Source organism: Alligator mississippiensis, chromosome 5 (assembly GCF_030867095.1).
Source record: "Alligator mississippiensis isolate rAllMis1 chromosome 5, rAllMis1, whole genome shotgun sequence".
Classification (NCBI taxonomy): Eukaryota; Metazoa; Chordata; order Crocodylia; family Alligatoridae; genus Alligator; species Alligator mississippiensis.
The window spans coordinates 159,576,896-159,597,430 of NC_081828.1; the positions used below are offsets into that span (position 1 = coordinate 159,576,896).

Sequence of the window (20,535 nt, forward strand, 5' to 3'; positions counted from 1 at the left end):
TGATATCTAAAGGTGATATAACCCCAAATGTTAAATAAAAAGGCAAAGCTTTGCACATCTAATCCTGTATGTATCCATGCAGCTTAGTTAACAGATTGATAAATGAGCAAATCAAAATGCAAGATCATGGCAAAAGTGAAAACACACCTTTGGCAAATGTACACATTAAAGTGTACCACTCAGGATTCCACTCAGAATCTCTCAGCACGCAGAATTTATTTAAACTAAAAAACGCACAAAATCCTAAGTAAACATAGCACAGCTGAATTGCACATCTGAGGTCAGACCTCTTTAAAGATGGAAATGTAAGTTGAACAGCATCAAAATAAAACCTCTTTTTCATGAAGGTATAATGTTAATCTGTCGCACAGAGCAGATGGCCAGTTGCAACAATGAAAGCGGCACAATGGATCCTTGCACAATAATACAGTGCTGTTGCTGTCTGAAATTGTAGCCTACACACTCGTTTTAATACCTTTATGCCACTAAGCTACAAATAATGTTTATCCTGCTTGAGTCTAATCTTAGTATCATCTTTAAACATTATAAACAGAAACTTTTGTTATTTCTTTCATTATATTGTCACTATGAGGTTGTAAGACCAGCCCTACAGTTTGAGGTTGTCAGGTTTCTTTAGCATCATATATGCAAGACAAACTTGTTGTTCCATGTCCTTTTATTTGTCACTAGTAATAAAGAGCACAATATGCCGTAATCACATGTTAACGTTCATTGGAAAGGTATGTTTGCATCTGTATGTCAAATACTGTTTCAAGTTCCCAACATAACTACATGCAGAAACTTCTTTCTTGCTATAACGTTGTGCGGTTAGAAGAAAGCCATCAGGTAATGAACTGAAGCAAAAAAAAAGGGCCTAGAAGTTGTCTGAGAATCCATTCTCTTGCCAAGGTGCCGCTGTCATGAGATCCTCTTTTCCTGCTATCCATGGGTGTCCCTGCAGTGCTCATTTGTTTTGGATTGTTTCAGTGAAGGTGTGCTTTCATATGCCACAAAACCCAAAAATCACCACCTTAAGGGTGTCAGGGTACTAGTACTAGTATGACTTTCTCTTTTGGGGCACTCATGGGATTCTGATGTGTTCTGTAGATTTTTGGAATAGGTCGTTTCTAAGGTTGTTTAAACAACAGCTGGGTATTCTGGGTTAGTGCTCCCAAGTTGTTATGCATCCTAGGACTATAAACTGCATAACAGGACTAACATTTCACTGTAGAGGAATTTCAGTAAAATACTGTGGTAATATAAATAACTTACCATCACATTTTTGCAGAAACTCTAGTCTAAATCCAATTACCATTATTAAAAAAAAAACCCTTTGCCTTCCTGATGGTTTACATAACATTCCCAAAGCTGGATAAGCAAGAGGCCTTTGGCACATGAAGGCCATATCACAGCAGTTGAAGAGATGGAACTGCACATGTTCCAATGCCACATGCTGTGGAGTTTAAACTGTTTAGCATAGTTATAAGTGCTTTTGCCCTGTCAGCCAGGCCAGCAAGATCCTCCCTACGTATTCTGACTCTGGTTGGGACATCAGAGGATCTTCCTGTTATTATATAAGAGAATAGTGAAACAAAGTCTACACATAACAGAATAGATCTGTACATTCTTCCACCCTGAAAGAAATGATTCCCTCCAGCTTCTAAGGCAGAGTAGTTTGCAGCAGCTGAGGAGAATGAGATTGCATGCTGAGTCATGGATATTGCAGCTGGGGAACCTTATAGAATAGCAATAGATTTGCTTGAACTTCTGGGCTAAGACAGTCAAAAAACCCGAGGCTGAATTGATTCAGTCTTTGCAGGTTTCTTTAAACTACTTAGGTTGAACCAGTAAGCAAATGAACTGAAGTTCACTTTTCAAACCAGAAAGGCTGGACCCCTGCAGTGGCCCATACCAGTAGCCACAGGGCACTAGAGCATGCCTCCCAGCCTGCTGGCCACTGCAGAGCTTGGAGGCTGGCGATTCTCCCAGCCATGTCCTCTCCTCAGCCTCTGGCCACTGAGGAGGAGGAGTGGGAGGAAATCCCTTCACCCCCCCATACCCCAAGCATCTGACCCCCAGCCAGGGTTTCCCCAGCATGGGGGAAGGGGGGAGGAGGAAAGCCCCCTGCAGGGCATTTCTCCCTCTCTTCCCCCGGAGATGGGAGATGGGCAAGTTCCCCCTAGCCATACCCCCTCCTCAGCCCTGGGCAAGCTGAGGAGTGGGCAAGCCTCCCCTCTCCCCCCCCCCACCCCCCACAATGGACCACCAGCTGGGGCCTCCCTGGCATGGAGGGAAGAGTGGAAGCGGAATCCCCCAGTGAGGCGTTTCTGCCTCTTCCCCCAGCAGACTGGCTGAGGAGGGAGTGGTGGGTGGGGAATGCTTCCCCTCCCCTCCCCTCCCAGCTCTGGACCCTCAGCTGAGCTGTGCCCAGTGTGGGTGGGGGGAAGCCTGCAATGGATTCTTTAGTCCCCCCCACCCAAGCTGGAAGCCAGAAGCCAGGCTGATCACCCTGCCATTTCCCTTTCTGGGCTGGCAAGCCAGCTGAAGAGGAAGCGGGGAGAGAAAAACAGTCCTCCCCCACCTGGCTGTGGGCCCCCAGTTGGGTTGCACCTGGCACAGGCCGGGGGGACACCCTTTGCTCCCCCTGCCCAAGCTGGAAACCAAGAGCCAGGCTGATCACCTGGCCATTCCCCCTCCTTGGCTGGCAAGCTGGCTCGGGGTGGGCAGGGGTGGAAACGGCCTCCCCCCTGCCTGGCTATGGGCCTCTGCCAGGCTGTGCCTGGCAGGGGGGGGAGTGGGGATGTGGGGGGTAAGCCCACAGTGAGGTCTTTACTCCCCCTGCCCAAGCCAGAAACCAGGCAGGTCCCTCCACCAAGGAAGGGGCAGGGCCAGGGGAATTGGCCTGACTCCCAGCTGCAGGGAATGGAAAAGCCCCTGCTGACAGCTGGAAATGGGGCCTGTCCTGCTTTGCTACAGCAGAGATCACAGCCCAGGGCTGCACAGCATCCTGGGTTGATGGAGGACTGCGAGTTGACTTGAACCAGGTAGGGATTTGGGACAGAAGTTCAGTAAACCAATTTAAATCAGTTAAATCTGGTGCTACACCCAGGTTTATCTTGAAACCAGTTTTGGCCATTTTGAAAGCAGTTTATGTGCACTGAACTTCTGTTCTGTTACAGGTTTAAACTGGTTCCTGATCACCTAAACCGGTTTATATCCCTAGCCCTTATCAGTTACTTACTGTTCATTGTACCATGCTTGTCATCATAATTCACTGTTATATGTATTGCCTTAACTTTTAGGAGCTTAATGTTAGGCACTCAGATTAGCCTATGCTTTTACCATACTTGTTGCTTGAAAATACTGTACTTTAAGATGCAAAGTTTTAGTTCTAAATTTTTAAAAATGGCTTTTTTGAGTTCCAAAATAGAGATGATTGAAAAGGGCCTGATTTTCAACAAAATTGCCCTGAAAATGGAGCTCTTTTGAAGTGTGCAAGTTGAAAACCCAGAATCTGAGCATTTATGATCAGTCATTATTTCTGAAGATACAGGTCTTGCTATGTTCATTATGGTAATATTAATGCAATATTCAACATGTAATTTTACTATTATAAATATAGACATCAATAAATAAAATTGAGAAAAGACATGCATCTGCCTAACGCTGTGCACCCTGATGGCCCATAAAGTTAGGCATCTATGCAGCAAGCTTTAGTCTATCATAGTAAGCAGTCTCTGAGAGAAAACAAATAAATCCAGATCTGGAGGGTACACTGGCCAAAGCTACAAAGCATATTTTGTGTGAAGGGTCCTACCCTCACTGATCTTCATTAGTTCAATCTTTCCTTATAAGTCATGTCCCCCAGCCCCCTCACCATTTTTTGTTGCCCTCTGCTGGACTCTCTTCAGTTTGTCCACTTTCTTCCTATAGTGGGGGGCCCAAAGTTGAACAAAGTACTCCAGGTGTGGCCTCACAAGTGCTGAGTAGAGAGGAACAATCACTTCCCTTGACCTGCTAGCAACACACCTACCAATGCAACCCAGTATGCCGTTAGCCCTTGGAAACAAGGGCACACTGCTGGCTCATTCAATTTATTGTCCACTGTAACCCCCAGGTCCTTTTCTGCAGAGCTGCTGCCCAGCCAGTCAGCCCCCAACCTGCACTGGGGCATGGGATTATTCTGTCCTAAGTGCAGGACTTGGCACTTGTCCTTGTTCAACCTCATGATATTTCTTTTGACCTAATCCTCCAATTTCTCTAGGTCACTCCGAATCTTAGCGCTACCCTCCAGCATAGCTACTGCTCCACCCAAGCTTGGTGTCATCTGCAGACTGGCTGAGGGTGCACTCTATGCCATCTTCCAGGTAGTTGTTGAAGACGTTGAACAAAACTGGCCCCAGGACCGACCCCTGGGGCACTCCACTTGATACCAGCTGCCAAATAGACATTGAGCCATTGATTACTATTCTCTGAGCCTGATACTCCAGCCAGTTTTCTATCCACTTTACAGTCCATTCATCCAGTCCATACTTCCTCATTTTGCTTGCAAGAATGCTGTGGGAGACAGTATCAAAGGCCTGGCTAAAATCAGAGTATACTAAATCCACTGGTCTTCCCACATCCACAGAGCCAGTCACCTCGTCATAGAAGGCAATCAGGTTGGTTGGGCATGACTTGCCATTGGTGAATCCATGCTGACTATTCCTAATCGTCATCTTTTCCAAGTGCTTAGAAATGGATTCCTTGAGGGTCTGCTCCATGATTTTTCTGGAGACTGAAGTGAAGCTGACTGGTCTGTAGTTCTCTGGATCCTCCTTTTTCCCTTCCTTAAATATAGGCACTATGTTTGCCCTTTTTCTGGGACCTCTCCTAATAACCATGAGTTTTCAAAGATGATGGCTATGGCTATGCAATCTTGTCAGCCAGCTCCCTCAGCACCCTCGGGTGCATCCTGTTTGGACCCATGGACTTGTATATGTCCAGCTTTTCTAAATAGTCCCTAACCTGTTCTTTCACCACTGTTGGTGGTTCACCTCCTTCCCAAACTGTGCTGCCTGGTGCAGTAGTCTGGGAGCTGACCTTGCCTGTGAAGACCGAGGTGAAGAAGGCATTGAGCACTTCAGCCTTTTCTGTATCCTCTGTCACAAGGTTACCTCCCCCATTCAGTAAGGGACCCACACTTTCCCTGATCCTCCTCGTGCTACCAACATACTTGTAGAAACCTTTCATTGTTGCCCTTCATGTCCCTTGCTAGCTGCAACTCCAAATGTGCTTTGGCCTCCCTAACTTCATCCCTGCGTGCCCAAGTAATGGTCTTATACTCTTCCCTATTTATTTGTCCAAATTTCCACTTCTTATAAGCTTCCTTTTTGTGACTTAGTTTAATCACCTGCCCCTACCTGTGGCCAATGTTTGATACTTCAGAGGAAGGTGAAAGGATCCCAGAAGCCATGTAATGCATTCAAGAAAAAGCCAAAAATGTCCTGTCTCCACTGGTACTAATACAGCATAATACAGTGCCATATTGTAGTCCTTAAGCTTGGCAGAATAAATGATGGAGGGTGGATGTCCGTTTCCACATGCATTTACCTTAGGTTGATAAATTATTGGTAAATGGTGGAAGACACCAGCCCCCAAATAGCATTCCCATTTTGTACATTTTGTTTTGTATTACTTGGGGAGGCTCTCTGTGGAAACAAGAAACCTGATCTAGGGATAACATTCATCACTACAGGAATGGGTAGATTGGAAAGGGGAAAAGTACAAACATTGGCTGATATAGTAAGCTGCTTTACCAGCTGGGAACACTTGCTTGTTAGTTTGCCTAACTAACTACCTCAGGACATTTCTCAGGGAGCATGAGGAGGAGAATTTGTGAGAAACCCTTAAGCAGCCACAGGGAATCTGGTGGCACAACAGCCTCTAGCTCTGCTGCACACCAGTCAGCATGCCCAGAGCTGCAGTGGTAGGAGAGGCAAATTATGCAGCTGCTTAATTTGCCTCTTTTGTGTGGATTGCTGTCAGTCAAGGTAGTAAGACTGTGTATGAGACCTATGCGTTACCAAGCAACAAGAACCAGTCCTCAGTTCGTCTCAAGCCACCGCGGGAAGTAGCAAAGGCAGTGCCAGTCAAGAAGTGGAATGACACTTGGGCAGTGGCAGCTAGCTGGACACCTAGAAGTGCTGCTGTTGAGAGAGTCCATGCAGCTGACTTGCTTTTCCTTAAGTGCTTTGAGATAGAGTTGTGCCAAAGATCCAGTGAAATCCAGGTGCGAGGCAGGGGCGAGAAGCTGGAAACCTGCCCTACGTTCATTCCTATGATTTTCATAGAGACAGACTGGTGAATAGGGAAGTTGGTTTCCCTGTTTACATTGGGAAAACAAGTGGGAACAAGCCAGCCAGCAATGGTGTTATTGCCACATGCCTCATTTCTGCAATACATAGCAGCTCAGCTGCAGTGAGGAAGATTAAGAGGAGCCATCCCATCTTTTATGTTCTTTCCTCCTGTCCCAGGCAAAGCTGGCCAGAATCACTTATAATAGACGGCAGGGAAGATATGCACCATTATAGTTTAACTAAATAAGATAAATAGAGAGAGAGAGAGAGCTTTCATGAACCCAAGTTCACTTAATCACTTATTATAACCAACCAATGAAAGGAGAGCTACATTTTTTTTGTTGCAACATTTTGGGAGATTCTTGATCTGATCAAACTCTGCCTGCATTCTTTAACTATGTCAGTACATTTATCTTGCATGTTCTTTAAAATATCTGAGCTATATAGCTAGTATAGTTAAATGTATGGAAAACTTAAGATTGTTATAGCCAGGGGCCATGTCCAGATGAGCATGGATGTTTGTTTCTTGGGACAAGTAGCTACGTGTCCCTGGAGAATGCTTGTGCCATAAGTGGACACTGGCACATGGCAGGTTACCCTATAGCGGAGGATGGGGCCAGCCTGGGGTCTTCGCTGGTGTCCTGGGGGCCACGCTGAAGCCTTAGCTGGGGTCCTGCGGGCCTCAGAGAGCCACAACCACAGTGCTTCTGCAGCTAGGATCCTGGCCAGAAGCTAGTGTAGCTCCGGCCAGCGAGGCTCTGTTTTTGGGTGGTGCATGCTGCCACCATGTGTACCATCCTGTTTTGTTTTTTTTTTGCCATGGTTTGTTTGACCCTGGGATCTCCAGGGGTTAACCAATCCCCCACGATGCAAGGTAGCAGCACCAAATACCACACGTCTGTACTCATCTGGACACGGCGAAGGAGTTTCTTAATAAAAAGTGGCATTTTCCTTTGTGTTACTGGCCATTTTTTATACTTTAAAACCTGTGGTAGGTGTAGATTTGCCCAGTAACTTCAAAAGGCACCATTATATCTTCACATTAATCAGTAGAGTTCTATCATACTTGCAAAAAAATCTAGTGCAGAAATCTAGTTGGAAAAAATAATGCTTCATTAAAGTCAGACAAGTTTAACATTTGCCATCTGCCTGTGGTTTCAGGGCTTTTTCTTCCTCAAACAAAACATGAAACTGCTTCAGTAGACGTGGTAGCAGCGACTGGAATGCAACTTTCAAAGGATCTTTTTGACCTTACTAGACAAAGTATATTTGATTCATTCCACAGACTTTAAAGCACTGCCAGAAATTATTTGAAGATGACCTTATAAGTTATTTCCAGTTATGATTTCTGTATCCGAATAACAATTTTGGTAGCACAGGTTAAACATCATGACCTGATATTTTTTCTAAACCATTGCCAGAAATTAATGACTTACTCTCTGTTTCTTTGTGCAGTCGATTTTCAGTTCAGTGGTTGGGTGGCATAGCTACTGGAATTGTTTCAGTACATTATCAGTAGATTATACATTGATATTCTTTCTCCACTGATCTGTTTTTTCTCAAAATAGTTCTAATTTTTTGCTTCCTGCCATGTTCTTGGTGGCATAGCATTTTTAGACTGATTGATTTCAGTTTAAGGTCTGATCCTTCAAGATGCCGAGTGCTATCAGCTTCTGCAGAATTCCGTGGGAAGTAAAGAATGCTTAGCCCCTTATAGAACATGCTTAGCATTGTGCCAGAGCAGATGTTAATGATGGTACTTAGATTTGCCACTCATATAAGTGTCAAATTGAGATTTGTAATAAATTACTACGGAATTACAGATCATTCAAAAGCTTTTGTCTTGAAAGAGAGCTGCCTTCAAATTGTTCTACCATTTCTGCAGATCACCAGTTTTCTGACTACTAGCTACAACTTGCTGGACATGCATTTGCATTGCTGAAAGGTTTCAGAGTGTTGTATGATATTTTCTGAACCAAAACATGTACAGTCTCTCTGTCTGACAGCTTCTGCCTTAAGGCATGATTATGATTTTTCTCATTTTATGGAAAAGTGAGAGAGGTGACAAAAATATATTAAGCTTTAACACAGAGTCTAAAAAAATTTAAATGCTTTACAGCCCTAATCTATTTTATTTTCAACTCTGTAAGTGAATATTTAAAATAGCAAAAAATGATTATTCCCTGTAGAACAGTAAGTAATCAGCATCCTTTTCAGTGAAGCACAAGAATCTTATCTTCCTGTTTTCCCAGCTGTAAACATATCTCATGAGTCTGCTTTTCTGTGATTGAGAGGAAAACAAGTTTAAAATGAGCCTGAATAGCAGTAATCTTTCTAATGTCTCTTATGAGAATTTCTTCTTTAAAAACTTTCTAATACAGACCTTGAAGCTAAAAGTTATACAGTACTAACATCATTGAGCCCAACCCTGCAGTCCTGCACAGGAGGAACTGCCATTGACTTTCCTGGGGCAGCGGAAGACTACCCCAGTCATCTTGGATCTCTTTGCCACTGGACACAGGTTTCTCCTCTGCTGAGATCTATATGGTTGTCAGTGTGCAATGGCTTGTATAAGGACCTGCAAAATGTGGCAGCAAAGTGGCTAATCTGCAAGTTAGGCTTCTATAGGGATACATTCTGAAGTCACTACTTAATCCTTTTTTCATTTGGAACTCTAGCGTGTGCTTAACGGGGTGTTAATTTCATTGGTGTGTTAATTTCGTCCTCTCCATGGACTGCCACCTTGACAGGGTGGAGAGGCTTGCTTGTACGGATGAACCCTAAAAGCAACACCGTCAGGAGTCTTGTACTCTGGTAGGGTCACCCATGGCGATAAGGTCAAGGGTGAGGTATCAGACAAAGAGCAGTCCAACGTAACGTAAAGACCTAAATGGTGGAGCAGACGGATAAAGAAGGCATACTTCTCAACCTCTGCAAAGGTGGATGAAGGCTGCAGTGGAAGACTACCCCAGTCATCTTGGATCTCTTTGCCACTGGACACAGGTTTCTCCTCTGCTGAGATCTGTATGGTTGTCAATGCACAATGGCTTCCTCACATACAACAAGTCATATGGAGGCTTCTCCCACTGGATCCAACTGCCCTTTACTCAACCCGTGGAACTAATCATCCTCTACTGTGAGGGATTGTCACCGTCAACATAAATTTCATGAAGCCGTTAGGAGGTCACCTGTACTCATCATGTTAAAAAGGGCTTATTCATGAAAAATAAAAGCCATGGGGACTTACGAATGAATGACAGTTTCCTTTCAACATTTTACAGCTTGTCTGTAAATTTTTGCATTTTTCAGGATTCAATAAACCAGGTTCCTATAATCTTATGTTTACTTAGTGTTTAACCCATCATGAGATTTACAGGGAGAATAGCGCAACTCAAAAGTGTCTTAGAACATTTGCACATTATATAAAAGAAGTTTTTTTTTCAAAACAAAGCAACTCTTTAAAAGGGGGAACAATGGTGCAGCCCAAAGACATTTTGGAGTTTCTCTGAATTCACAAGGTATAGGTGAGAATAGAATTTGGTCCCTGGAGTTCATGTTTAACAGTTTTCTATATTCATATCTGCAGCTGGAGAAGACCGGAATGTTAGTCATGCTGACACTCTGTACTCAAGAATAGAATTTGGCTCTAGATGTTAAAAGTGTGTGTGCATCTGTGTATCATATACATTTATATATGTATGTATGTATGTATAGTATGTATAATATACTATATATTACATATATTGTATATTTATATGTGTAATTATAGAATCATAGGGCTGGAAGGGACCCCGAAGGATCAATGGGTGCAGCCCACTGCATGAGCAGGAAAGACATCTGGGGTCAGATGACCCCAGCCAGGTGACCGTCCAGTCTTCTCTTGAAGACCTCTAGGGTAGATGATTGTACCACCTCTGTGGGGAGCTTGTTCCATAGTCTGGACACCCTAGCTGTGAAGAAGTTTTTCCTAATGTTCAGCCTGAAACTATCTTCTAGGAGTTTGTGGCTGTTGTTTCTAGTTTTCCCCCAGGGCACCCTGGTGAACAGTTGTTCACCAAGCCCCTGATGTATGCCTCTGATATAGCGGTAAGCTGCAAGCAGGTCCCCTCTCAGCCTTCTTTTCTTTAGGCTGAAGAGTCTGAGATCCCTCAGCCTCTCCTCATATGGTTTGCCATGCAAGTCCCTAATCATACGGGTGGCCCTTCTCTGGACCCTCTCTAGCTTTAGCACATCCTTGTTGAACTGTGGCGCCCAGAACTGGATGCAATACTCCATCTGAGGCCACACCAATGTTGAGTAAAGCGGGAGAATCGCTTCTTTGGTTTTACTAGAGATGCATCGATTGATGAGTGCCAGAATTTTATTGGCCCTAGCGGTTACTGCGTCGCATTGCTGGCTCATATTCATGCTGGGGTCTATTGTTACCCCCAGATCCCTTTCATTTGTAGTTCTGGTCAGGTAGTGTTGCCCAGCCTGTAGGTGTTCTGGGGGTTCTTCCTTCCCAGATGCAGCACTTTGCATTTCTCTACGTTGATCCTCATCTGGTTCTGTTATGCCCAACATGCCAGCCTGTCTAGGTCTGCTTGTAGCTGCAGCCTATCTGCAGGTGTGTCCGCGCAACCCCATATCTTGGTGTTGTCTGTGAACTTAGCCAATGGGCTTTTGACCCCCTCATCCAGGTTGTTGATGATGATGTTGAACAGCACTGGGCCAAGTACCGACTCCTGGGGTATGCCAGTGCCCACATCTCACCAGGATGACACTGATCCATTCATTTGGACTCTCTGCATCCTGCCCCACAACCAGTTTTGCACCCACTTGACAGTCCCACAGTTGAGCCCAATATCGTCCAGTTTTCTGATCGGTACCTCATGGGATACCAGGTCAAAGGCTTTCTGGAAGTTGAGGTATATGGTGTCAACTGCTTTTCTCTTGTCCAAGTGACAGTCACCTGATCATAGAAAGGTAATATATTGTATATTATATATGTACATTTATATATGTACATAATATATTGTATATTATGTATATACAATTATATATAGTTCATGTGTATGATACATAGATGCGCACACACTTTTAAAATCTGGAGCCAAATATATGTATATGTTAGCAGGTATTTCCTCTCTGCAATCTAATTCCTCAGTAAATAATAGGGTTTATATGACTTTACCCCTGTGCCTTTACACATTTGCTGAAAGTTTACATGTTTGATTCAAAAAAGATATAACAAGATGTTAGGATAAATAAGAAACAAGGTGAAGAATAATATAGGAAATGTAATGTTCTTATATAAATCAGTGGTGTGCCTCCATCTAGAATATTGCATGAAGTACTTGTCACCTCATTTGTAAGGGATATTGTAGAGTGAGAGAGGGTCCACGCCCAGAAAAACTTAAATGAAGAAAGACTGGAAAAGATTGGGCTTGTTTACCTTTGAAATGAGTCAAATAAAAGAGGCCATGATAAAAACTTGTATAATAATGAAAGGTAGGGAGAAGGTAGATTGTGAACCTCTGTTCTTTCTGTCTTATAATACTAGAGCAAATGCATATTTGATGAAACAGGAAGGTAACACATTCAAAACTGATAAAAGAAAATACTTTTTCATTCAAAATCTAAGCAGGACTATGGAATGCGAAGCTCAGAGTTAAATTAGAGTGGCAGTGAAGGACTGCATATTTTTTTAAGATACTACTATCCTAGATTCACCCTAAGACAAAGTTACTTCTGGGGTTACATTATGTGGCAGGCATGGGTCCCAAATTAGAGCCCCAAATTAGGTTTTTTATTCTTGTGGTGTTTAGTTTACAATTGTAGTTAGTGTGAATCTGTATTCAAATTTATTGTTCTCATATCTGTATGCATTATAGTATTTTATATATATGAAATATAATGATATGTATATCAAGGTATAATTTTGATGTGTCTTTATATTAGAGTCAAGCTCGGTTTTAGTAAGGTAGTGATTAACTAAGAATGGCCAGTCTTAAAAGAGACAATGGCTGAGAATTAGCATTTGCACTCCTGCACATATCCCCTGTTCCTCCTTCCGTCCCTGGCCAGCTCCTGGGACTTAGTGCCCAGACAGCACCCCCAACTCAAATGCGTGCATATGCGTGCCCCCCCACACTCCCCTACAAGTCAGGGGCTGCCTGCATCCCCACCCCACAATCTCAACCTCACCTGCCCATCTGACTCCTGAACACTGCTCTCCACCCACTCAAGGCCCCATCCTACATAGGGAGTTTTGGTGAGTTGTTGAGGCTGGATGGGGGGAAGGGTGCTGACCCAGACTGTGACAACTCATCAAGACTCCCTATGTGGCCTTCGGGCCCAAATAATTGCCCACCTCTGGGAAAGATCATCTGTCCAGGGCCTGATCTAACGTGATTGTTCTGTGTTCCTATGTAACCCTTCATGGACAGTTAAAATACAGAGTAGAAGCTATTTACTCTGCTTTTGGAATTTCTAAACTATCTTCGAGATGCTGCTCAATAGGCCCTTGGCAGGAGAGGCCACAGTGAGATTCAGAGTTATGGGCAGAGCTGGGAGACACTGGCCATGGTCCCCACCCTGGTTCCTTCCTACCTTGCATGGGAAAGCCAAGTGTAGAGGTACTTAGAATCCGAATTCAGGTTTGCTGTTGCAGCAAATAGAGGCACTTGTTGTAACACCTATGGGCAATTATACTTTTTCCCTACATGTGCCTGAAATTGGTTCAGGGGACATGTTTCATGAATAAATAAAGCCTTCACAGTTCCCAAGAGCTCAGGGACTAGCTGTTTTATTATAAGTTAGACAAACTCTTATGCAAGTCATTGTGTTAATGCCTTTGATACTGCTGCTTTAGAAGCTGTGTCCATACTTCCTTTTGATGGAGCTGCTGCACATTTTAAGGTATTAGCAAGTGAGTTATGCTCTAGATATACCCATTGCAGGATGAAGATCTTAGTATTTGGCTCTAAATTTAGGATAATTTTTTAGGGAGAGGGAGAAATTGATGAGTGATAACATTTCTAGATTATCTAGGATTGGAAAGGTAAGATACAAACCATCTAAAAGCCCAACTTTTGAATTTGCATCTACAGCTTAATTTATGGTAACTAATATTAATTAATGAATACATGTTACTTCTCATGTGAGTAAAGGTTACAGAATCAAGTACATTAATTTGTGGAAAGGCAGTTTTACTTCTTGAGCATTGGAGGAAAAAATATTTCATGTTTGCAAACTCATACAGCTAACTCACTTGGGCAAGCTCCTCTTCTAATTCATTCTCTGCCTAGTTCTGGCCCCCTGCACTTGCTTGGAATCTCTAAACAGGAAGCTGATAATCTCTTTTGTATAAATTGGAAAGACAGCTTGCATTCCAGTGCTTTATCTAAATATTCTTATAATCCAACTTTGTGTGGAGTACAAGTCTAGAAAAAGACTTAAGGTTTTATTTAATTCTTGCATGCTTGTTTACAATGAAATTGTATAGTGTACTATGGAATAGATTTGGTTCAGAATGGTGCTGAGCTTTCAAAGAAAACTGATCAAAGATGAGGTTTTGTACTTTGCAGTTTAGGAATTTCATTATGAAAAAATCCTAACAATGTAACAGACAGTCTTCAGATAAAGATGTAGAGGTTTTTTATTTATTAATGGAAATTATGGTTTAGCATTCAAATTGCTTTTTAGAATTAAAATTAAGCATATACAAAAATGAAAAAACAATCAAGATTAAAAAATACATGCATATAAATAGGAAGGAGCAAACAATAAGAAAGCTAAGAAAAAGAAAAAAGAGTGATATAGATTAAGGTGTGAAAAATTGCTCTGTACTTTCAGATATTATGAAAAAGAACCAAGGCTCACGCCAGGGAGGTCATTATACTCACTGCTGCAGTGTAAGAGTTGATGACTTATTTAGCATAATCTTGATGCACATCTTCTTTTTGGCAGCCACTTTCTCCTGTTTATAATTGTAAATGATATTTTAAAATGTTGATTGCAAAAAGATTTTGTTACAAGTTACATCAAACAGTCTTTTAATGAGTCCTTCTGAAAACCCATTATGAATATGATAATAAGATCAATAATAAGAAGTCTATTCATATCCCTAAATTATCATCACAACCACTAGGAAGCATCAGTAACTATTGCAAGAGGTAGGGATTTTGGTGGGTGATGTATTTTATTGGCCCAGCTGTATGGCTGGGATAGACTTAGGAAAGCTTCTGATCACAATGGCCAGAGCTGTTCTCAGGCTCTCTGTCTTCATTATGGCTAGTGGTGCATGTTCTAGGCCTCTCTGAAGTACCAACATCACCTGAATTCTGCATATGGGTTTGACAAACTTCGGAATGAAAGGCATTCTTCTTCAGGTCTGAGGAAAAGCCAGGCACAGCAAGAACAACCTGAAAAAGAATGCGCTACATCCAAAGCTTGTTGGGGTGGACTTAGACAAGCTTTGAATCTGCTCAGAGCATTATCTGAAGTCTATCCCAACTGTGCAGTTGGTCCACTAAAAGATATCACCCACAAAAATCCTTTCCTCGTGCATATTTCCTGTACCGTCATGGCTATAACATCACTCCAACACATTAGCAACTACTGTATTTCAGCAAGATTTAGAGTAGTTTAAGAAGGGAAAGATTGGCTTAGTTTCAGTTAATCATTGAGAGGGAGAGCCATAAAACTGCTATAAATTTTAAAACTGTTATTGTTTTGTTGTCAAAGCTGATTTAAAGTTTATAACTATTTTGAGCCAGGTTGTGCCCTTGTTCCTCCCTGGAGAACTGGCTGGGGTGGGAATCCAGAGCTGCAGAAACCAAAGGGCACTGCTGGTGCAGAGGACACCTTTGCAGATTATCTTGGAGAGCTGAGAGGTAACTAGTAGATTTTATAGTTCTCTTCATACTGCGCTGTAAATTATGTTCCAGTTCTTGCTCTCAAATATGTGGGATGCTGGAAAGAAAAGAAAGAAGGGTCTTGGCAACTTCATAGCAATTGGCCACAGCTATTTGTGGTCATGGTTTGTCAGCCCCAAATCAAGAAAACAAGCTAGCTCTGCAGTGTTGACTTGGTGGAAATTGCAGTTGGTCTTTCTGTTGCCTCCAAGTGTTGTCTATATAGCAATACCCAGTATTTTTTTATTATTATTATTTTGCAAGACAAATGAGATGCTTTTAAAAGAACTGAATAAAGTTTCTACAATTAAAGCTCTCCATCTCAAAGAAGCATTATCTGTTTGGTGTCATTGCACTATAAAAGGCAGTGACAATGCCTCCTGTGTACCCACACAACCCTGCTGACATACCAGTGCCAAAAAAGCGCTTGTGTTTTCTTCCTTCCAGCAACTTTTAGAACTGAGGTGGTTTGTCTGTTGCTGTTCAAAAACAAATAGAACTTGATTACACTGCCTCTGTGCTGGGCACTACCAAGAAGCATTCCCTGCCTGCTCCCTCCTATGCAAAATTCAGGCAGTGTCACTACTTCAGAGCAGCAGTGGTGGGAGAAAATATTATTTGGAGGGAGGAGGGGGCAAGTGTGGGGCTGCCCCTCCCTCCCACAGGGTCATTGTGGGGCCAGTGCATGACAGGTGTGCTGGGCATGGTGCTGCAGCAGCAGGGCATGGTGGTGGCACTGGAGCAGTGGCTCAGTGTTTGGGAGGGCTAAGCCCCATGAGTCCCGGCCTTCCACTGCCTGTGCTTCAGAGACACCTGGAATATGTGCCAGTAACCACACTGAAGACAAAGGGTCTGAAAATGACTGTGTTCAGAAACTCTTTAAGGTAGCCCTGTTGTCTGATTCTTGGACCTGGAGCAAGTGGGGAGAAGCATATCCCACCAGGCTACCTCAGGCTCAGCACAGAAGTAGGGTAGACATGCCCTATATCTTTTGTAGCTGTTGTCTTGGTGTTAGAAGCTGCTGGTTTTGGAAGAGGCATGTCTTATAAGCATATATGTGATCTGAATTGAAAACATAATGTTTATGCTGAGTAAATCTGGTCAGTGTTGTAATAATTAAATGCTTCTTTTTATTGATTTCTGAATGGTACTGAAGTTATCCTCAGCTTCCCAGTTGCATGTCATTGTGAAGGAAGAAAAAGGTACTGAAAAGCAGCAGAGCAAGTCATTTCATGAATAAAATGATCAGCATACCAGGACAAACGTAATTAGTTTTCAAACCACCCCTGGTTGAGGTTAATACCATTGGATTTTGCAGTAAAACCCACTTTTGCATATTATTATTGTCAGTAGCAATAGTTTTGCTTAGATTGATACATGCATGTATGTATGTATAGGTCTCTTAATCTTTTCCATCTTTTTTTTTACCAAATATGTTATGTTCCACTAATAATTTTGCTGTTTTCATATTTTTCAAATAGTATCTTTAAACTAGTTCAATTTAATGGAAAGAAGCTGGCAGCTGTTAGAATGAATGGTAAACATTTAATTGGGGAATCACCCTTTTGGTTTAAGTTTCTCCTCATGTTTTAAATGGAGGACAAGGGAAGAGTGCTCCAATGGTTCTAGTAATAGGAAGAGACATTTGAGTTCAACAACAGAAATAGTTATTATGCCTCAGAGACAGGAATGAATTAGCTGTCTCAAGTTGCGAATTGTGTGGTCTGGAAGATTTTGGGCTACGTTACTGTTCATCCATTTTTATTTTATGATTTAGTAATTGATACCACACCTAGAGAAGAGATAGAAATGAACTGTTGAGAAATGAGGTAAGCAAACTCTGTGTATAGATCACATCCTATCCTCCTGTTAAAAAATCTAGGAGCATAAAATATGTGCCTTCAACTTCTTGCAGTTAGACTTGTGGAGTCATCCCTTCCCAGCCAGAGGGGGGAGAGCTGATTTCTGTCAACTCTGTCCCCCGTGTATGCACATTATAAAATGTTAACCTCTCTCAGAGGTTGCTTTAGCAATTACCTGGCACAAATTTCCACTGGGAAATCCATGCTCCATAGAACATCTCATATCCAGCTGCTTTTTCAAGGCACTGCTTAGTTCCCCATAAGCTCTGGTCCTGTTTCTCTTGTGGAGAAACTTCTGTATTGCAGAAGGGAGCAAAAAAACTCTGACGAGGTGGCTTCTCCCCTTTTGTAGAGATGGAATATGTTCTGGACCATTTTGCCTGTCTCTGAATCACATACCTTAGAACAGCATATGGGGCCTTGCTTTCAACAGCAATTGGTTTAAACTGATTAGTACCAAGAAAAGCAATGACTGGTTTTATAGTCATATTAAACCCTGAACAAGTGACTGAGGGCTTTAGTTGGCATGCACATTTAGTGCAGTGAAATTATTGCCAATGGTTGCCACCATGGAGCAGCAAGAACATAACCCATTTGAACTCACACTGTTCCTGTGGCAGGTCTTAAGGAAGCGTTAAAATGCTTTAAATTGCCCATGGACTGAACTATTTCTAGAGTTACTAGTATATTTTGTAATAATCATTTAACCAAACAAAAGGAAAATTGGATAGGGGGAGGGGCAAAGAAAAGATAAATTGATGCTAGGAGCAAATAAATAAATAAAATCTTCATTATATAAAGAAATATTCATTTATGTAAAGAAGGGCTACTTTTCTAAAGAATGTTTTTTAAAACACTGTATTTACCCAAATCCAAGATGTCTTTGAATTTAAGACTGTTCCCCTAATAATTAGATCTCCTTGTTCCCTGTGCCTGTCCCCTGCCCCTGTCCCTTTGATGGCTGGCCCCCACATCCTGCCCCCTTGCCCTCATACCCCTTACTCCCTGCCACCCGTCCCCCTGCCTGCCTCCCCTCTCCCTGCCCCCGCATCCTCTGAACCACCCCTCCCTGCTGCTTATCTTCTGCTGCTGCTTCGCTCTGATCTGGTTCAGGGGAAGTCAGCAGTGGTGGCCACCCCAGCCTGACCATGACCTGCCTGGCTAGGCAGAAGCAGTACTGGCAGCTATGAACCTGGCTGGGTCTGGGTTGGAGGGACTGGAGGAGCCAGAGGAGAAGGTAAGCAGTGGGAGAGGGGGGAGAGTACTGGGGAGAGGGCACTCTGCAGAGTCTTCCCGGCATTCCTCCTGAACCGCTCACATGCAAATCTACTGAGCACCTACACTACCACATGGTTTCCTGTCCCCACCACCCGCAGCTGTGAGTCCCCTTTCCCTGCAGCATGAGCCTCTCTAGACTAGTACTTGAATCCAAGATGACCCCTCCATGTTGTCTGGGGGAAAAAAAATCATCTTGGATTCAAGTAAATATGGTAACGGTATGCCTTTTTTTTTTTCCACTGTTTGCTGCAAATCTTGGGAAACTCTTTTGTGAGAGCAAGGAGAAGGTGGCAGCTTAGATATGATTAAACCGCAAAAATGTTAGATGTATTACAGATTTATTCAGAAGTTTGGGTATAGAAGAATAAAAGTTAAAAGCTGCAGAATATATTTCAATGCCATGTTTCTTTGCCTTTTAGAAAGATGTGAAATATACTATAACAGAAGGAAAGCTTTGATTGGTATGACTTTTCTTCTTTAATCAACAGTGTCTAAACAAGGAAATGCCAAAAAGGTTTCTGTTCAGATTTGATCAGTTACACACTTTGAACCTTTCCTCATTCAAACTCATATAAGTGGTCCTTGAGAGAGAGGAATGAATAATTTGCAACAAAAAATTATGCAACAAACAGCCTCATTTTGTGCTGTCAGGTTACGTGCTGGAACATCGCTATTTGCCCAAATGCGTTTGTGTTCAATAGTATTCAAAGATAGTTTTCCCACAACAGTTCACTATGTCTAGTATATTTACAATAAAAGCTGCTTAAGATTCTGTGTAGGCTCATAAAATATATCATACTAATATATGTAATATGCTATCACATATTAAAGAGGGTATTATGGAATATAACTTTATCATTAGTGTATGCAAAGACATTCATATTTAAAAATATAGCTGGTCATAATGCCTAATGGGTTCCTTGGGTTAAGGCTGGCTTTTTTTAAAATATTGCTTGTTGCTATTTTCACTGGCTGCTAAGTTGCATTTAATATCATATTTTCCTAGTGTAGACATGGCTTTGGCTAGTTGCGATTGGTCAGATAGGTCTATTTCTATGAATTTGCATGTGTGTTACATTTACTTTTTTTTTTCCATCAGAGTTCATGTCAGTACACTTGACCAAGCATGTGTTTGCAAAAAGTGAACCAAATGTATCATGAACGGGGTCAAAGCAAATTATTTAAATATCCAAGTCTTTATTTGCAGACTTTTTTTGTATTCTGCTCTGGTCCTTGAAGCAGCAACTAGTAAACATCCTGTTAATGCCCAGTTTCTTGGACAACAATCATAAAATAATTCTCATTAATTAAAAACACCCCAACCTCAAAAAAGGTCACAAAGAAATAAGTAATAAAAAATTAATTCCCTTTTTACTCCCAAGGATGAGGACTATTAGCATAAGTATGTGTCATTTTAGGCCTAGACCTAGGCATTGGACTATGTGTTAGCTGTCCAAAGGTTACAGTAATTTAACTATATTTTCCACTAAAGTCAATTGTCGCATCTATATGTGCAAATAATCTGGGAGCAGCTTACATTTGAGTAAACTACTTGAGAGTAAACTCTCCTGGGCATATGTCTACATGTGCAGGAATAGAGGAGCAGATTGACTGCTCCTGCTCCCTGCATCCAGCCCCTGGAGCAGCCATGCTCTCCTGGGTGCTAGCCTAGGGGTCAGGAGACAGTTGTCTCCTGGTGGGGGCTCGGACATTTCTCCCTGCTCCCAGGAGATGCCAGGGTGGGCTCCGCCACTGGTGCCCAAGTGGGGACAGTGTCCCCTCACCGCTGGGAGATCCTTCTAAGGCAGGGGTGTCCAACCTTTTTGAATGTGGGGCTGGATCACGAACTTTTTATCACCCAGTGGGCCAGCGAGCCATATTCAAAGACGTCACAGGAAGTGGTATCATATCAGGAAGTGATGTCAAGTGACCTTTGACACCAATGAAGTTGCAGGGGTTGATATGGTGCTAGTTGACATAACGTGCATGCCTGGGTTGACATGGTGCTGCAGGAGCTGCTTGGCTACCACCGGGTTGACCTGGTGCTGGAGAAGCTGCAGAGCCAGGCCGGGGTCAGCCTGGGGCCCGTCCAGCCTGCCGGTGCCATGCCCGGGTTGACATGGTGCTGCAGGACCCGCCTGGGCAGAACTGGGTCGGCAC

At 42.7% G+C, this 20,535-nt stretch overlaps 1 protein-coding gene across 6 annotated transcripts in view; it reads left to right on the forward strand.

The window, feature by feature from the left end:
• RAPGEF5 (Rap guanine nucleotide exchange factor 5) overlaps positions 1-20,535 on the forward strand; it is a 267,204-nt gene that overhangs the window by 177,421 nt on the left and 69,248 nt on the right. For 4 of the 6 annotated variants that reach the window (XM_019497877.2, XM_019497878.2, XM_019497881.2 and 1 more), the window contains one exon: positions 15,098-15,214. The exons of the other annotated variants lie outside the window; for them this stretch is intronic. In XM_019497877.2, coding sequence (XP_019353422.1) covers positions 15,098-15,214 — 117 coding nt within the window. The remainder of the gene's footprint in view (positions 1-15,097; positions 15,215-20,535) is intronic. 6 annotated transcript variants of the gene reach the window in all.